The sequence below is a fragment of the Pseudoliparis swirei genome, chromosome 17 (genome assembly GCF_029220125.1).
Source record: "Pseudoliparis swirei isolate HS2019 ecotype Mariana Trench chromosome 17, NWPU_hadal_v1, whole genome shotgun sequence".
NCBI lineage: Eukaryota > Metazoa > Chordata > Actinopteri > Perciformes > Liparidae > Pseudoliparis > Pseudoliparis swirei.
Window position 1 is genome coordinate 14,277,060 of NC_079404.1, and position 16,116 is coordinate 14,293,175.

Genomic DNA, 16,116 nt, shown 5'->3' on the forward strand with positions numbered 1-16,116 from the left:
CACACAAACACACACACACACAACAATCATGTTTATGAATATAATAATAATACAAACATCTTTAACATTTACTTTAATGGAAAAAAATAACTAAGCAGATACAACATTGAATACATTTATCAATTAAATTAAGAACTTTTATCTACATTTGCTATTTATAAAGACACAGAAACACACAAAGGACCCGGAATTGTACAAATAAACACATAAAGAGACACTTCAGGAACTCTTGAAACCAACACTTTTAAAATGCAATCCAAAACAACCAATTTAAAGAAATAAACCAAACATTATATATTCATATTATTAATCTATTTCAGGTTTATGAAGTGATCAGCGGCGAGCAGCAATCCATCTGCCGAGGACCGTCCGCCCACTCAGGCCACAGAGGAGGACGAGGGGGTTGCCCTTTTTGCTCCGGCAACCCCTTGAACACACACACACACACACACACACATATATTTATGCATGTAGGGATTCAAAGACACGCATGAAATGAAAACCCCCAAAAATGGCTCTATTTTTGTTGTTCGAAAACCACGCTTACCTCTCTTTTGAGGCGTAAAAGTTGATGTATCGATAATAACAAAGTGGAAACAGACTTAAATAAATAACTGCATGAAGAGCCGAAGGCATCAGACCTGAGCGCAGTGATAAGGAGACCGTAACCCTCAAAACACACGTCACTGTTTTCCACTGGAGCTCTTTCAATGACCTCATCTCGTTGTATCTTCTTCTTCTTCTTCTTCTTCTTCTTCTTCTTCTTCTTCAGAACACTCAGCTGCACCTGTCCTTCTCCATCAGCCAATGGACTTATATTCACACGAGAGGAGGGGATGCCTTGAGGTTCCCCCCAAGGCTGTGTTCTCTCCCCTCTGCTGTTCTCCCTGTACACCAACAGCTGCACCTCCAGTCACCAGTCCGTCAAGCTCCTAAAGTTGGGGGATGACTCCACCTTCATTGGACTCATCTCTGGCACAGGTGGGAGACTGACCACCTGGTGACCTGGTGCAGCCAGAACAACCTGGAGCTCAACGCTCTGAAGACAGTGGAGATGGTTGTGGATTTCAGGAGGAATGCAGCCCCACCTCTCATCCTGTGTGACTCCCCGACGCTGTGGAGTCCTACCGCTTCCTGGGCTCCATCATCTCCCAGGACCTCAAGTGGGAGCTGAACATCGGCTCCATCTCCAAGTAGTGATGAGAGAGGATGTTCTTCCTGAGGCAGCTGAGGAAATTCAACCTGCCAGGGAAGATGATGGTACAGTTCTACACGGCCATCGTTGAGTCCATCATCTGCTCCTCCATCACCGTCTGGCACCCTGCAGCCACAGCCAAAGACAAGCGCAGGCTGCAGAGCATCATCCGCCGGCCGAGAGGGTTATCGGCAATCTGCCTTCCTCCAGGTCCTGTTCACTTCCAGGTCACTGTAGCGGGTCAGAAAGATTGTCGCCGACCCTCCCACCCTGGACACTCCCTGTTCGAGTCCCTCCCTCGGGAGGAGGCTGCCATCATGACCACGACCTCCCACACCAATAGCTTTTTGCGGTCGGCTCATCAATGGACCCGGGACTGACTGACTGTCACCCCAGGACTACCACCTCTTCTTCCACCTTCCTCTCCTCCTTCTTCCCTCCTCCCTCTTCCTCCCACTCCCCCTCCCTCCTTGCGTTGATTGTTGTTTGTCATGTCCAAATGTTGCACCTTCCACCAAAAAAAATTCCTCGTTTGTTTGTGAAAACATTCATTCTTTGGCAATAAACCTGTTTCTGATTCTGATTCTGATTCTGATGGAAACGGACGTTCATTCACATTTATTTAGCAGATTCTCTAGAAAAAATTGTTTAAAGTTGTGCTACATTTGGATGAAAACGTTACTACTACATTGTGCAATTTCCAACAGAAGAAAGTCCAGTGTTCTGCTGAGGTGACAGGAGTAAATAGTTGTGCTGGTTAAGCTGCATGTAGAACACAAGCCGAGCAGATGAACCCACAACTACATGTTCCTTAAACTGAGAAACACACATTTAGGAAACTAAAACACAGAATACATACCAGCCCACAGTGTACGGCTGGGAGGTAGTGAGCTGGGAGGCAATGTACTGGGAGGCAATGGGAGGCAATGGGAGGTAGTGTACTGGGAGGTGCAAACATTATGGCTCACCAGCTTAAAAAGTAAACGGTTCCGAAGGTGAAAGCGAGGTGTTGGTTTTTGGCTATCAGAACCCACTGTTATGCTTTAACACCTTAAGTGTCCTTTGGAATATACTTTTAAAAACGGAGGAGCTGTAAGTGGTGTAAGTACATTTTCTCAAGCACACATTCAAGGTGTCTGTATACTTTACTTGAGTATTTAAACTGTATCTATTGTCACATTAAAGCAGCATAAACATCATTTGTAAAAGATAAAAAATAAACACCGACAGGGGATATTGTACTGCACAATGAATACTTTTAGTAGTACTTTACGTACATTTTCTTGATAACACTTTCATACTTTAACTTCGGTTTACTTCAGGATTTGTATCATGTCGTGGAGTATACTCTCACTGAAGTAAATGACCAAAATGCTTCTTCCACCACTGCTTCTACCTTTGTATTTAGAGTGATTCTACACATCATCATCATCTTCATCATTCTCGTGTCCAGAGCAGCAGCAGCAGCTCTTTCCAACACCTCCGGGTCTCCGACTCCGAGTCGAAGAAACATCTCTCTGTTACAATCTGCCGTCACAGCAAAAAAACAAACTTCATTACCATAACAATTTTAACTGCGAGGGTGGAAGCAAAGTGAGGTGGGAACAATCGTATTGCCCCCCCCCCCTCTCTTTCTCTCTGTCTTTTTGTCATTGGCAGCCCACTCAGACCCCGGGTGATGATGACCCTTTCCGGGGGCGAGCCAGAAAAATCCAGAGCGGGTAACCTTTTTTTTTGTCGGTCTCCATTCATCTCAAGGAAGCGTCTCCGTTCCATCTCCATCGTCCACGCTCTCTTTCTCTTTTTACTCTTTTCTCCATCCATCCTTTCTCCATATCTCTCTCCCTCTCTCTCTCTCTCCGGAGAGCGAGAAGGAGGACAAGGAGGATCTCTCTCTCTTCGCCGCCGGCAGGTTTAAAGTGAGTTTTTCTTGCTCTTTTGTCACGATAGCTGGGAGAACAAATAGTTTGACTCTGACCTTTTTCTGGCGTGTCCAAAGTAGCTCAGAGAAATCAACTCACGCCTCAAATTGCGTCGAGTGGCATCAAAGAGGCGGAAGATGAACAAACCAAAGAAACATCACTTCTTTTCAGAGTTTCTTCTCGATTCATATCGGTCGGTCGGTGTCTCCTGATGCTCAACTTTACCATCTGTTTACGTCTTTTTATGTGTTGCATCATTTAGTGTGAGACGGTTTGTGTGTTTGTGTGTGATGAAGATAAAGAAAGGAAAGATCTAAAGGAGTAGAAAGTCAAATACAATCAACCGTTAACACATTTTCGCTGTTTTAATTTTTTTAATTAAACATGTAATTCAAAAGGGGGATAATGCAAATAGTAAGTGGTAGTCGATGTTATTTGTAAAAGGTTTTCTTCCCCGGTAGTAAACTTTATAAAATGTGTTGCTTCTGTGTAGCTATAGTAGGTTTTCTGAGTGAAATAGATGCTAGACGTCAACGAAAAGGCCTAAACTTTGGGTTCCTTTCATCATTTTGTCAGAATAAATGCATCTTTTAATTTGAAATTGTAGACATTTATAGCTGAAACGATGAGTGGATTCATCGATGAGTTGGTGCTCGGGAACATTCTGCTGTTATTTGGTTGAGTCATTTCAGTTCATTTTACAAACAAACAACCAGTTTCAGCTTCTTAAATGTTGGTTTTCCGTTGTAGTAAACTACGTATATTTGGCTCTGGCTGCGGATTTTCTACTTTCTAACAGACAAAACATTTATTGATTCGTCGAGAAAATAATCAATTAATATGCAATGAAAATAATGAGAGTTGCATCCCTCATTTGATTGTTTGAGCAACTCCATTCGGAGATGGATTTTTTGCATTGAGGTGTTGACTTTTATATCCGAGCTTCAATATCAAAAATGTGGCTCGTAAAAGAAACTTTAATTAAACATTTGAAGAAAAAATACATTGTTCCTGCTTTCACGTTGATATTTTTGCATCATTCTCTCTGTTGACTGACGCTATACAGCTTTGTTTTCTTTTGTGCCTCCAAAAACCCAACGAGGACAATTTATAAAGTGTTTAATAATCCGTAGTTTGATGTACGAAGCCCAGCCGGCCTGGTTTAGATGACCTGGCTCAACGCAGCGGGACCTTTTTCCTCCGTGATTCTTCCAAACCATCAGACAGCTAATTACCTTCGTTTTGATATTAATGGACGAGCCCACGGGAGTAAACCTGGAGACCCGTCCTGGGCACCAGAGATTGTGTTGAGGCCGCTCACTTTATATTTGACGGTTCTGTCTATTAATGCGACACCCGGCAGTCAATACATATACGATACACGCATGAATATGCAACGCCTCTATTGACAGAACCTCTACAACCCTGAAGCCTGAGCGGGTCGATCAACACTTTCATCCCAGGATGAGAAACCAGAGCGTAGCGGAGTGATTTATGGAGCTTTGGATGTAGTTTCATAAAGGATTATCGGGTACTTTCACGATATAGGAAATCACTTATTAAATATTTACTTGGAGTATTGCGTAATCTGACGATTGACTTTAATGGATGTCCTTCCAAAATTAGTCATCGTATGCTCCGATCACGGCACCAATGGCAGAATATTCAGATGGCTTGTGGTGGTCATATTTCATAGAACGTGGATTTCTCTCTCGGGGAAGTATTTGATGTACTTTGTGCATCCAAACTACAGACAACTGCTTTCTGCTCTTCTATAGGTCGATAAAAGCCCAAATAAGGATGAGATATTGATCCTTTTGGAGGAACTGGGTTTCTGCATGCAGCGAAGAAGAAGTTATGACATTCATATTTATAGGATCGCAGTTTGAAACACCTACAACTCACATTTCTGGACCTTTGAAATAATAAATGAACAGATGAAAAGATTAAAATAAAGGCGACAACAAATATTCGAGGGCCGAAGAAAAGAAGAAAAAAAAGTCTTTTACCGAGTCTGAAGGCGTGCATTATTAAAATGTGCATTACTGCAGTTAGATTTACACACATTAGCAAAATGTCCAGTTTTTTGTACAACTGATCAAAGATTTGAGGTATAAATCTTCAAATGTCCTCATTGGGAAGGAAGAAATAGACCTAGTGTTTTATTACTGCTCCAGTATCTTTGATGCTACAAAAGTCAGGTGTCAATGTGAGATCTCGGAGGTCTCGGAGGTCTCGCATTTCTTTGGAGCAGCAGTTGACAGCGTGAAACCTTCGACTGGGAGGAAGAAAATCTGAGAACGAGGCAGTTTGGTTGCTTTTTTACGTTGTTTACGGTTGCAGACGTGGAATAGGGGACGGCAGGCCGGCCCAAACGTTGTTTGAGAAAGAAGACAAAGATCCATATTAACAAAAACTGCAGATGACAGATGATTAATCGGCGTGGTGGGGTCTGCCGAGCCGCCGGACCCCCGGCTGACACCCCGAGCACCAAACACAAAACCAAAACCCCCCAGAGCCTCGGCGGCCCGGAGGAGCGTGGGCGAAGGGTGGAAGCAGGGCACCGTCCCATTGGAGCAGTGTGTGTGTGCGTGTGTGTGTGTGTTAGTGTGTGTGTGTGGAGAGAGGAAAAAGAATGATTGTGTGTGTGTGTGTGCGTGCGTGTGGGTGGGTTTGTGTGTGTTTGTTCGTCAGATTTTGACAGAGAAAGTGTGTGTGTATATTTGTTACTGGACAAATGAAAGCTTGTGCTCGTGTGTGCGTGTGCATGTGGGAGTGTTTGTGTCTGTGAGAAAGTGTGTTTTCTAAATGTGTGCATTCGGTTTCTGAGCCTGTTCATCGCAGTGTGTGAGTATGTGCGTATGTGTGTGTGCATGTGTGTGAGTGTGGGTGTGAATGTGTGAGTGTGTGATTGTGTGTGCGTGTGTTTGTGTGTATGTGTGCATGTGTGTGCGTGTGTGTTTGTGTGTGTGCATGTGTGTGTGTGTGTGTGTGTGTATGTGTCTGCGTGGACTGGCCAAACCCCCATCTGCCACCGGGTGGGCGTCTCGCCACACAACGACAATGCAGAGCAACATTTTTGTAGCTGTGGGCGTTGAAAAGGAGGAGCTGCTCCTCCTGCTCGCTGTGTTCTCCTCTCCGCCGCTCAGAGCTGCAGCAGAAGGAGAAGCTCTTTAATCAGCTGTTCAACTCATCAAACACATTCAATTCAAATGTCTTCTGGGATTCAGTCGTTCCAGTGATGATCGAAAAGGGGTTTCTCCTCTGGTTGGAGGAGATGGGGGGGGGGGGGGGGTATCTTCTGGGGTCCACGACGGGGTCTCGAGAGGATTTCATGAACCCCACAAATGCTCTCCACCTCAGCATGTGTGGTGGCAGAGTAGCGCCTGTGCTAATCGTGTCATAAAGCCATTAGTGTCTCCAGAAGGAGGCCGTGGGAAGACAACGAATGTCCTCAAATGATGTCACTCGAGTCAGCGTCAGTTGGGTCTGAAGAGTGTTGAAAAGTACAACACCAAAAAAAAGAAAAGAAGAAGAAGATTTAAATAGAACAAGAACTCTGCAGCCCGATGCTCACTTCCGCTTCGGGCCACATCAGCCACTTGTGTAACACACCCGTAATCTCTGGCGTTGAATTGTGGGTAATGTAGGCGGCAGGTTTCTCACAAGGAAGAATGTGAAATTCTTTCAGCATTTAATCCTTATAGCGGCCACATCTTGGAGGAGCTTTTTTCAATTTGACTTCTCTCCGGTTACATAATACACGATCCTCATTCTCAGAGTGTGTGAAACATGTAAGCCGAGGTTAATGTTGATCTAGTTAATGTGATTTGTTCTATATTATTTAACCCCTCAAATCTAAAGAGAAAGACTTTTTTTGACAAGTGGATACTGCACGCAGCCACTCAATTCTTAAAATCTTAATTTAACCTCAAAGGTAGATTGTTGACTTTAGAAATCAGGGTAATATATACTTTCAACTAAAAATAATGCATCCCTCAAAACATAGACGTGAATGAGAAACCTGGGATGGCATTTTTTAAGTGTTTGTACGAAAAGAGAAACAGTAAATATCTATTTTCTCCCCTTTTTTAAGGGTGTTGTGTGTATGTTAAAATGTGTTATTGGACAAACTGAAGTGCATTGGGTGTGTGTTGCAGCTGCAGGTTCTCACTAATGTGCTATAACATCATCATTAAAAACCAGACTACACTAAACATGCAGACACCACCAAGACCGACCAGCCTCCTCCTCCTCTTCTTCCTCTTCTTCTCCTCCTCACTAATCACCCCATCTATCTCAGCGGGGCAACAATAACAAGACTCCGAAATCTGTTCCCGGCAAGAGAGAAAACAAGCGGGTGTGAGCGTCAGTGTGTGGGCTCAGCTGGCACGCAGACAAAGCCACGCGGTGGACCCGGATACCGGCAGCCATCAGCGGACTCACCACCGGATCACCCTTTTATGGAGAGAGGAGGACCGGAATCACCCGTGTCTCCTCTTCTTCTCTCCCCTCCTTCTTCATCTTCTCTTCCCTCCTTCACTGGTCTGAGGGCAGCACCAGGCACCTGTCGATGAATGTTCAAATTAGATCCTGAACATTCAAATTACCCATTTCAGTTCAAATTAAACATGTGTATTGTTTCCACGTGTCACGGCTAACTCCGCCATATATTTATGGAGTTCCTTCTTCTTCTTCTTCTTTTATTATCCTCCTCCTCCTCTTCCTCCTCCTCCTTCTCCTCTTATTATCCTCCTCCCTATTTTTCTCTTATTATTATTATCCTCCTCCTTTTTTCTTTTTCTTCTTTTCTTCTTCTTCTTCTTCTTCTTCTTCTTCTTCTTCTTCTCTTATTATCATCCTCCTCCTTCTCTTATTATCCTCCTCCTTATTTTTCTCTTATCCTCATCCTCCTCCTGCTACTTTCTTCTTCTTCTTCTTTTTCTTCTCTTATTATCCTCCTCCTCATCTTCTTTTATTATTACTCCCCCCCCCCTATTTTCTTCTTCTGTTATTATCCTCCTCCGTCTTCTTCTCTTATTATCCTTCCTTTTCTCTTATCCTCCTCCTCCTCCTTCTTCTTCCTCTTCTTCTTTTTCTTTTTTCAAACCCAAGTCCATACTTGGTGAATGACGTGTACGGGACACCCGGTGATTCCCCTTTAAAACCCTACTGCGCCATTCAGGAGCTGTTTACAGGGGACGAGGAGCTGAACACTCAACATGTTTTTGAGAGAGAAAACCGGATTAAACTATTTCCTCTAACCAGCAACATCTCCAGCATGACGGCTAAAATAGCGAATGAAGTGTTTGTGTCTCTCAGCAGTCTTGTAGATAAACATGTGTACTCAGACGAGGGGTCGGTTGCTTTTAAAGAAGAGGATTTAGGGGAAGAAGAATATGAAGAGAATGAAAGCGGTAAGGATGTATGTCATTTGGCACGAGGCGGTTTTTGGATGGAAGGTCTGGGTGAAAGTAAAAAACAAAGTCTGAAAATCGTGGTGAAGTGTGATGCGCAAGAAGACATTCACCGTGTTACGAGATGATGTGCTCGTTCCGTTGCATCGTAACCGAGTGTTTCTTTTTCTAAATGCTTCAGGTACCCTTCGGTTCCAGGGGACGAGCGCACCGGAGCTGCCTTGCCACGACGACTTGGCGCACTGCGCGGCAACTTTACGCACGCACCCGGTGGCGTATACGGGCAAGATCTCCATCGACTTCGGTGGTGGCGCAGGAGGAGGAGAAGGAGAAGGAGAAGGAGAAGGAGGAGGAGGACCGTGGACACCGAGGGACGTCATCAACGTGATCAGTGCTGACATCGCGGCCCCGGTGTTTGCGTCGTCTTCAAGATTACCAGATATTGGCGCAAGAGGCGGAGGAGGAGACGCAGCGGACACCGGGGACTGTACCATGGCGCACGGCCATCCGGACATCAGCCACCACATGTACGCGCCCCCCCATCATCACCCTCATCCTCACCCCCACCCTCACCCGGCACCTTCATACTCCTGCAGCGGGGACATGTACCAGGACCCCTCGGCGGGGGGGTACCTGTCGACGTCCACCTGCTCCGTGGCCTACCACCCGCCGCCAACCTACAACCCGGCGCCTAAATCGACCGTAGACGGCGCCGCGCTGCTGTCCATAATGCCCGAGTACGGAGGCTTCTACCAGCAGAGCTGCCAGAGAGACATCCAGGCGGCTTTCCCAGAGAGGAAATCCCTCCCGTACCCGCTCGACTCCCTCAGGGTGCCTCCGCCTCTCACTCCTCTCAACACCATCAGGAACTTTACGCTCGGTGCGCCCTCGCCGGTGGCCGAAGGTGCGATGGCCGCCGCCTTCCCCGGCCAACAAAGCCTCCCTCTTAGGCCCATCTTGAGACCCAGGAAGTACCCGAGCCGGCCGAGCAAGACGCCCGTCCACCAGAGGCCGTACCCATGCCCGGCGGAGAGCTGCGACCGCAGGTTCTCCCGGTCGGACGAGCTGAGTCGACACCTGCGCATCCACACGGGCCACAAACCGTTCCAGTGCCGCATCTGCATGAGGAACTTCAGCCGCAGCGACCACCTCACCACGCACATCCGCACGCACACCGGGGAGAAGCCCTTCTCCTGCGACCAGTGCGGGAGGAAGTTCGCCCGGAGTGACGAGAGGAGGAGGCACATGAAGATTCACCTCCGGCAGAAGGAGAAAAGGTCCTCCGCGTCCTAATCCTCATCGCGCATGCGCCAATGCTGCTGAACCTGAACTATATGACGCGGGGCATGTCTAGTGGATCGGCTCCGGCCACAGGAGTCCACATCTTACCTTAGGTTTCATATAGTCAACAGGTTAAATAAATCTTTTAGGAAGCATATCAAGCATATAACACACTCATCCAGATCCCGCCCCCCCCCCCACACACACACTTGGACGTTGTGGTGTTACATTGTGAGTGTGTTTGGTTGACACTAAACATGATAACAGTTGGTGTGCTTCTCTTAAACAGTGCAGTTTGCCTCAGTGCCCCGTGGCAAGGCACTGCGTCTATACACTGTCATGTGCTTCATATTCTCAGGGATTCAATTATACAATCCAAGGTTGCAAACATGGGACCAAAAATGCTGCAGGTCAGCTGAGTGAGCAGTTTAATTAACCAGCCTGTGGTTTGGCCTCAACATGTTGATATCAGAAAAAACATTCACAATAAGTTACTGCGGAGGTGTTTCACAACACCAATAATGTCTATTCAGCATTTTGGTTTGGTCGTGAGGAAAATGTAATTCAGTATTCATTCCATCTCTGATCTCATCTAATTTAATGGCAAACTAGAAATCCTCACATAGCGACATCATCAATATTTATCTTATTAAAGTTCAAAGACCTCTTGGTCTATTGTAATGTTGTGATGATGCTATAAAGTAGGCGGTCAGTAGGCTAATGATGCTTCTTTATCTAAATGGCCAATTTTAAAAGGCACTAATCTCTGTCACCATGCCAATGGTTGATGTTAACACAATAAACAGATGGCAAACATAAATTAGTCACTATTTTAGTGTGTTAGCAGCAATCCGTGAAGATGTAGCGGAGTAACGTGAGCAGAGAATGAAGTCCCGCCCCCTAATCGAAGTTTAGCCATTAGCGCATGTTTTGTCCACGTGAGCCCGTCCTCCCGGTTAGCTCGCGGCCTCTGATTGCAGGAGCGTACATATCAACAGGGTTCACTTATGTCGGAACCGTTTCCGCCATTAGCTGCGAGCCGCCGCCATGTTGAGAGCCGTGTGGAAGCAAAAGAAAATGCTCTGAAATTCAAATTCTGTTAAAAAAAAAATATATATACATGTTTTTTGGAGTGAGGAGTAGAGGGAGCGTGGTAATTTGAAGTGACGTTGAGAGCACACCCACGAGATATTGTGACATCACAAATCAGGGCGGGGCAACAGTGGCGACTGACGTTTTCATTGGCTAGATGCAGCAAAAACAAAGCTTTAAAAAAAAAAATCTGTATTTTGTATCATGTTATATATGTTGAGACAGCGACGTGCGTTAACGTGCTTATTTCACCTGATGAGTTTACTTCGGCTTGTGGCACATGTTTTATGAGATCGTAGCCTGATCATGTTTCTTTATGATTAGATTTTTATTTTCAAGTGTATGGATTTGTGTTTCTACCGGTGTGAAGTTGAGAGAGAGATAAGTAAAAGATGTGTTTTTGTGCTTTATCATTTTTATGCAAACAATTCCAGCACTAAAGCTTTTGTTCTGATGCTTCTCGTCAATGCAAATAAACGTTGACTTGTCGGGGCCGCTCTTTATTTTAGCATAAACTTCTATTTCCAGTTGCTTTTCTGGAGCGTTTGGTCACGCCACCCTCCACGGTGGATGGCGTTTGCCCACTTTTCCACATCTCATTGTATTTTCTCATCTATTTAAACGTGTTTTTGCTGCTGAACGTGCTACTATAGCTGGATCATGAGGTTGTTTTCTTGTCAGAAACCAACTTTAAAGCTACTTGAACAAAAATCAATTGTAGGAAATGTATATCTGCAATGAACATTTAGCAGAAAAGCAGGTATCTTTGCAAGTGTTAGAAAAATAACCAAATTCTTTAAACAAGACACTGTATTATTAACATAAAGACATTTCTTTTACTTTTAGGACTATTTAAACTCTCAAAAGAGACACAGATAGATGGTCCTTTACCCACACAGAGCTTCATTAAGCTGCTTAAAGACATTTTATTGAAACTTGATCCAGTAGATTTGACTTAGTCAATATACTTCAGAGAAACTTCTGCAAAACAAGTTCTATAAAGTAAAACCGTATTGAAGTCTTCGTGTTTGCTTTCCTTTGTGTTCACACTCAAGATCACATGATGCAAACAAATCAGACGTGTTTCGGCAAATTAAACGGCACATTTTTATATGACCCGAAAGAAAATCTGTCATCATTCGCCAAAAGTCACCGATGCAGACAATGTTCGATCAACACACAATCAGATTCTGGACTGGGATGAGACGTCAGCGGATTAGAAGACACGTCTCCTTTTATTCCCACAGTGATTCAACACATCGCACACAAGTCTTCTTCACTGCTCCCTCAAATTAAAATGTGGCAGCAACTCCTCACAGATTTTCTTTTTTTTATTGCAAATTACATCTGAAAAGCACAATTTCACATTTCAAATACATGCTTTACTGTCTTTCACCACTAGTTTCAGAATAATCATTTATTTCTGGATAGTGCAAACTGACCTCATCAAATGAAATGTACATTGAACCACATCGTTACGCTTCAAGCTTCACTTCATTGCTGCAGAGCACCTTTCACTCTAGACAGGATGATGAACCCAAACCTTTGCATTTCTGATTCATTCAAACATAAATTGTAATCACACCGACAATTAATTAAACATGGTGGCCAAATAGTGAAAAGCTCTAACAGTCAAACCTTGTGGCGAGAAGCTGAAGTGCACATCCTTCAACCAGCCTCCTGAAAACCAGTCCGCTGTACAAATCACAAACCCGAGGATCAAACTAAACTACAAAAAGCCACTCTACACTTTCTAGAGTATTGAACAACGCAAAATAAACCGGGAGAAGTTTTTGAGCTTTCAAAAAAAAGAAAGAGACCTGAAGATTCCGTTCTTAATCCGACTGGAACACAAAGCCTGAAGACGATGAGAAACACATGGACACAAGTCCCTCGTTGGTCCAGGGCCACTTCCTCCGAGGCGACTCAGCTCAGCTCCACTCGGGTTGGGGACACACTGATTATTCAATGCTGCACTCAAGGCGCAGCCGGAAGTCTGGAATTCCCAACAGGTAGATTGTAACTCTGGCTATTATGTTTTCGTGCTGCAGCGTGGGGAAAAACTGAAATGCATAAATCCCTCATGCAACAGACAGCAACTGTTTGTACTGCACATTTATGACTTTTTAATGACTTGGCTTCATACCAAAATAAAGTATTTCATGCAACACTGACAGTAAAATTATGTATATAAAAGGTTATTTAAAAAAAAGGATTTCTCAGTAAAGTGATCAGTGTTCTCCAAATTGACATTGTATTATTGAAACTTGAAGCACCAAGTTTGACTAAACATGCAAGCAGCAGACTTCCCGACTGTCTTGAATGCAGCATCAGCACCCTGAACAACATCAATTTGACATTTATTTGTATTTTTCCTGCAAAAATACTTCACATGGTCTTATTTTTAGGACACTGCTCACATCGACTGCTCCAATTTTGATGCTTTTCCCTTAAACCTCTCGGCCGATTGGTGATATTCTCCTTTAGAGGTTCACACAATGATACTAAACTAAGTCAGAGGTGCACGTGTGATGAGGACACTTTTAAGGAGATGTAAGAGGCCTTCAAGTCCTCTCTCTTGTTACAGCTGTCAAGTCATCAACACTTGCAGACTCAAAATGTTAGATATTTTAGAGACTACAGTGGCAACTCTGGACTTGGGATGACATCATAGGAATTAGGGACCAAAAACAAAATGCATCGAATCCAAAAAATTAATTGCGTTCCCTTTGGGTTCAAATAAATATCTGAAAACTGTAATAGTAGTGACATTACTCAACTTGTGTAAGTGCTTTTATGCTCATAAGATCCTTAAAAACAGACATAGAGAGAGAGATTACAGGACGAACATGATGTTGTTTAGTTTTGCCTGAGGCTCCAATTTGAGAAAAGTGAGATGGAAACTTTAGTCATTACATTTCACCTTTAGCAACGCCTGGACAAAGGGGAGACAGGGCGAGTCAGGTGGATCAGAGGCAGACCTCCGGGCCCGGGTACGGCTCCCCTCCGCACCAGAAGTGCGCGGGCTGCGAGATCTCCAGGAGCCAGGCCTCCTTCTCCTTCGTGTCTCGAACCTTCCCTTCGGCCAGGACCTTGTAGTAGTGACAGTCCCGGTCCTCGTCCGGGTCGTAGGGCGGGGCCAGGATGTCCATGAACGCCGTCGGGCCGTCCACGGCGTCGATCTGGTGAAGGTTGTCCTGGCCGGGCGAGAGGACGCAGGGGCCGCTCTCCTCCGTGAGCTCGTCGTTGGAGCCGAGCAAGGAGCGCCACAGAGCGCCCATCTGGGCCGGGGGCAGCGCGGGCGCCGCCGCCGCCTGCGTGCCGCCGGCAGGTCGCTCCGGCCGGTCGAAGCAGCGGATCCTGACCTTGCCGTACAGGACTTTGAGCATGCCGTGCATCCCCGGGTGGTCGTGCAGCGGGATAGAGGCGCCGCTTTTCAGCAGGAACACCCCCATGCTGAACTGGTCCGTCTCGCAGATGTGCATGTAGGTGACCGGGGGCCCGCCGTGAAGGTGGTGGTGGTACTGCACCGCAGGGGACACACCGGGCGAGCTGCTGTCGCCTCTCCGCGGGGCCAGCTTCAGGTCCGCCGCTCGCACTTCCGTCATTAAAATTTTCAGTTTGCTCTCGTTCTCCAGGAAAGACTTGCCGGCCTCTTCGCCGATACGGGGTGGGTTCCTGAAGGTGATAAGAGCCTGTCGAGCTATTCTTTGAACGATGGAGGTCATGTTGCTGTCACCTGGCATCATACCGGAGCGAGGAGCGGCGTGGTCCGGTTTCCACTCGTCACTTGTTAGCGGGTAGCCCTTTAGCTAGCGACAAAGATCGTCTATTGCAACGACGACTTACCGCGCAGACATTCTTCCTCGAGCCTTTTGGATGGTTGCAGTATCTGTATAAATGAAGGTAAATGAACAAACAGATAATAGTACGTTAAAACACAAATATATATCATGAACTAAAACTGTGAATAATAATAAATAAGATGTGCTACACAAAAAAAATACTTTCGTAAAGATGTCATTATATAAATTAATTACACACCGCATATGGGTAATATATTATATAACAGAAATAATTCGTACAAGCTACAATCCATCGGAGGCTTCACGCTTTTCTGACATTATCCGACTCCGAAATTATAACAGAGTGAGACCCTACCTTATTGTTCTTCTCTTTGGTCAGCATAACACCGGGTTCATTGCCCGCTGTCTGTTTTCTTTTTTATCACGTGGGGATACGTCCGTGTTTCTTTCATCATATTATTATGTGAGAAAAACAACACGACTGAAATGATGATGATGAATCTGCGGGCCTGATTCAGACACGATTAGACTCAGGAACGTGTCGAACTCAAGGCCATTTTTGAATGACTGTCACACACGTCCGCACCAGACTTATTTCCGTAGAAGGCGGAGGCAAGACCGTCTCTGATTGGCTGACCGTTAGACACCCAACGAGTATTAACCAATCAGAGACAGAGTCGGTGGGTCACGCCTACTCTACACTCGTAGCTGTCAGATGGCATTTACCGGTTTACACCACCTTGTAGGGCCTTTATCAGTTGGCCATCGATACTGTTGTCAATAAAGTTTAATTAAAATATTGAATATATATTTGTTATGTTTGTCACATTTCCTCATATAATCAACAATGAGCATAATCCTAATTATAATTGTTCATTTATCAAGTATGTTGAGCAGGTGATACACAGTTGAAATAGTAGCTAGAGAGTTGAAATAGTAGCTAAAGTGATGGATAAACAGTTAAAATAGTAGCTAAAAGTAATGATGTTTCGCTAAGCTGACACCTCAGAGGCAAACATTGTACTTTTTCCTGCACTGTATCTTTTCTGACAGCTTAAGGATCGCTAATGAATTCAGATTAATAATACAAAATATAATCAATAAATAAATCATGATATTGTGATGATCAATTCACACGCTACACAACAGTGTAGTAATATGTCAAATATAAAGAGTAAATAAACCAACGGCAAACTGTCCAGCGGGTCGGGAGTGAAAATAAACTATGATGTCATCTTTATCCGTCACATTTTGGACTGAAACTCTGAAGAAAGTTTGGGGTCAAAAGGTCACGCAGCTTCCTTTCCATCACCCCGATTCAAATGAAAGGTCGGTGAAATAAAAATACTAAGATTTTTGTTTCCCTGAGGGCAAGAACCACCCTGAAGTCCTCACAAGATGAA

At 44.8% G+C, this 16,116-nt stretch overlaps 3 protein-coding genes across 5 annotated transcripts in view; 2 read left to right on the top strand and 1 right to left on the bottom strand.

Moving 5' to 3' along the window:
- The first annotated feature begins 1,210 nt into the window (after nt 1-1,210).
- Nucleotides 1,211-16,116, top strand: part of LOC130206906 (acylphosphatase-2-like) — a 159,330-nt gene continuing 144,424 nt past the window's right edge. Inside the window, exon 1 of one of the 2 annotated variants that reach the window (XM_056435167.1) lies at nt 1,211-1,260. The gene's annotated coding sequence lies outside the window, so the exon portion shown is untranslated. The remainder of the gene's footprint in view (nt 1,261-16,116) is intronic. The other variant, XM_056435168.1, reaches the window with a different exon arrangement.
- On the top strand, nt 8,567-9,946 carry egr2a (early growth response 2a). The gene is made up of 2 exons (XM_056435160.1): nt 8,567-8,838; nt 8,878-9,946. The coding sequence occupies exons 1-2, from the start codon at nt 8,628-8,630 to the stop codon at nt 9,825-9,827; spliced, it is 1,161 nt and encodes a 386-aa protein (XP_056291135.1). The 5' UTR covers nt 8,567-8,627; the 3' UTR covers nt 9,828-9,946.
- adob (2-aminoethanethiol (cysteamine) dioxygenase b) lies at nt 12,221-15,621 on the bottom strand. 2 transcript variants are annotated; one of them, XM_056435163.1, is made up of 3 exons: nt 15,069-15,621; nt 13,831-14,799; nt 12,221-12,952 (listed from the first exon to the last, which is right to left on the bottom strand). In XM_056435163.1, the coding sequence occupies exon 2, from the start codon at nt 14,654-14,656 to the stop codon at nt 13,877-13,879; it is 780 nt and encodes a 259-aa protein (XP_056291138.1). In that variant the 5' UTR covers nt 14,657-14,799; nt 15,069-15,621; the 3' UTR covers nt 12,221-12,952; nt 13,831-13,876. The 2 variants fall into 2 exon arrangements, with proteins under 2 accessions (XP_056291138.1, XP_056291137.1); XM_056435162.1 differs by having other exon boundaries at nt 12,221-14,799; nt 15,069-15,609.